Source organism: Gastrolobium bilobum, unplaced genomic scaffold, assembly GCF_033153095.1.
Source record: "Gastrolobium bilobum isolate Gb01-03AN ecotype WA unplaced genomic scaffold, APGP_CSIRO_Gbil_v1 utg8004, whole genome shotgun sequence".
Lineage (NCBI taxonomy): Eukaryota > Viridiplantae > Streptophyta > Magnoliopsida > Fabales > Fabaceae > Gastrolobium > Gastrolobium bilobum.
In genome coordinates, this window is record NW_026900119.1 from 88,089 (window position 1) to 90,295 (window position 2,207).

The 2,207-nt window shown below is 34.2% G+C and overlaps 1 protein-coding gene across 1 annotated transcript; it reads left to right on the forward strand.

Annotated features, from left to right (window-relative positions):
* Positions 1 to 736: 736 nt before the first annotated feature.
* Positions 737 to 1,983, forward strand: LOC133295398 (uncharacterized). Its single transcript, XM_061494226.1, has 2 exons — positions 737 to 787; positions 1,381 to 1,983. Exon 2 carries the CDS (start codon positions 1,461 to 1,463, stop codon positions 1,830 to 1,832), a length of 372 nt encoding a protein of 123 aa, XP_061350210.1. The 5' UTR covers positions 737 to 787; positions 1,381 to 1,460; the 3' UTR covers positions 1,833 to 1,983.
* Positions 1,984 to 2,207: the final 224 nt, after the last annotated feature.

Genomic DNA, 2,207 nt, shown 5'->3' on the forward strand with positions numbered 1-2,207 from the left:
GGTATCAGAGCCTCACCGTCCCTCGCTTTAAAAAGTGGAATTAAAAAAAAAAAAAAAAAAAAAAGCACAAAAAGGTAAACCAAAAATGGGTCTGTGCAATTCCACGCTTCTAGCCCAAAGGGCTCTTGCGTGAGGGGGCGTGTTGAGATAAAAAGTCCCACATTGATTAGATGGGCAACTAAAAGGCCTTGGGCACTCCCACCCTTTGAGCTAGCTTTTGGGGTGGTGTATCTCAAGGTTCTTTACAGGTCCACATGTTTTTCTTTCTCTTTCATCTTTCCACTTTCTCTCTCTTCATTATTGTGTGTGTTAAAAACTACACTTATATCATGTAACATAACATTAATAAAACCCTTTATATAATTTGCCCCAAAAAAAATATACTTTTTTCTTTTTACTAACATCTATTTCTCACACACAAACAAAACTAAACTAAATTAAATATTTTAGTCAAGACCACATCCGACATCTACGTTACTTGTTCAACAATCACAGTTTTCCTCTCGTGAAATCAAATCTAGTTTTTTCCACCAAAAAAAAAAAAAAAAAAAAAAACCTCTAGTGAGAAAAGTACCAATAACGAAATTAGCGTGGGGCTCATATCAAATTTAATTGCGTAGATTGAATTTTGTTATAAAATTATCTGCTTCCGGACCAAATTAAAGCACAGAAAAGGCTCATCACAGCCTCACAATAGTCTTTGGCGGCCTCCTACATGCTTCCCTGGGCAACCCAGGTGTGATTGCTTGTGGTGGAATTTTGCGCGATTCAAATTACAGTTGGAAAGGTGAATATTTGTTTATAGGATTGATTCTTACTTAGCATATAATGCAGAATTATGAAATGTTTTGAAAGCCTTCCGCCTTACTTGGCACAAGCGTATTAGGAAGTTAGTTAATTATTTATGTTTGGCACAAGTATTTTTATTTATATTATGTTATACTATATTATGATTTATATAGTGTAATTTATATATTGTGAGTATTTTTATTCACTTATTTTTTTTTTTTTGATAACATTTATTCACTTATTTACGCACACACATATATATATATATATATAAATTTTAAAATATATGTAATTTTGCCCGCCATTGCATAAGTCGTCGTTGCTTGCCACTTCCACAATAATGTCCGTGCTTGCAAATTATATATATTTTTTTTTTGTAATTTTTTTTTTATATATTTTAACTATTTTATTTAAAATTAAACTTTAATAAAATAAAAAAAAGGAACTAGTTTATGAATAAATCAAAAGAAAAAAAAAATCATTTTGTAATAAAGATTAGATTTAGGTTTTTATATTATATTCTGCCATTATCTAATTCTTTTAAAACGATAAGTTATGAGTGTATCTTCCCTTCTCGCTCTTTTCCTGTAGACTTGTGGTTGGCTATAAATTATATAAAGGACATAGGAAACGGAGTCTCAAAGCCAATAGACGTTCAGAATTTGGTAGATATGGGATGCTTTTGCTTTCGAGGTAGAAAGAAGAGAGATGAAAAGAATTACAAGAAGAGTGAAGGATTTCAAGGTACAAATAAAAGTGGTCAGGTTCAACAACGTCATGCCTCTAAAGCAAGCACAAGTAGAGTCAGAGGTGGTGACAGTGCCAAAGACGGTGGAATGGTTATTATGATGGGTGCTTCTGCCGCAGCAATCACCGCAGATGGAAGGGGCGGTGGTGGACACCATAACGGACATGGAAGCGGGGGAGGATGTGGTGGTGTTGGGACGACAGGTGGCGGTGGATGCGGTGGCGGTGGTTGCGGCGGTGGCGGAGGCGGCGGTTGCGGTGGTGGCGGAGGCGGCGGTTGCGGAGGCGGCAGCTGAGATTTGTTTGCCACATATACATACGGAGATTAAGGCCAATTATAATGTCCTTGATTTTTACATTGAACATATCTTCAGGAGTGTTTGACTGTTTTTTATCTTAGATGTTTTAATTAAAAGTTGTAAAAATATTTTTTTTTTTTTTTTTTTTAATTTTTAGAATTCTGTAGAGAAAATAATGAAAATAATATATTATTTTTTATACTATTTCTTTAAATAAATTTTAAAAATAAAAAAACAAAATGGGAGAAAATGACAACCTGAGAGACGGATAAAAGGAGGGCAGGAGAACCATTTTTTGGATTTGCTGGAGATGATAATATTTGCAAATATGTTGTCGTTATCAAGGTAGTCAAAATCGGGATTTTATCTATA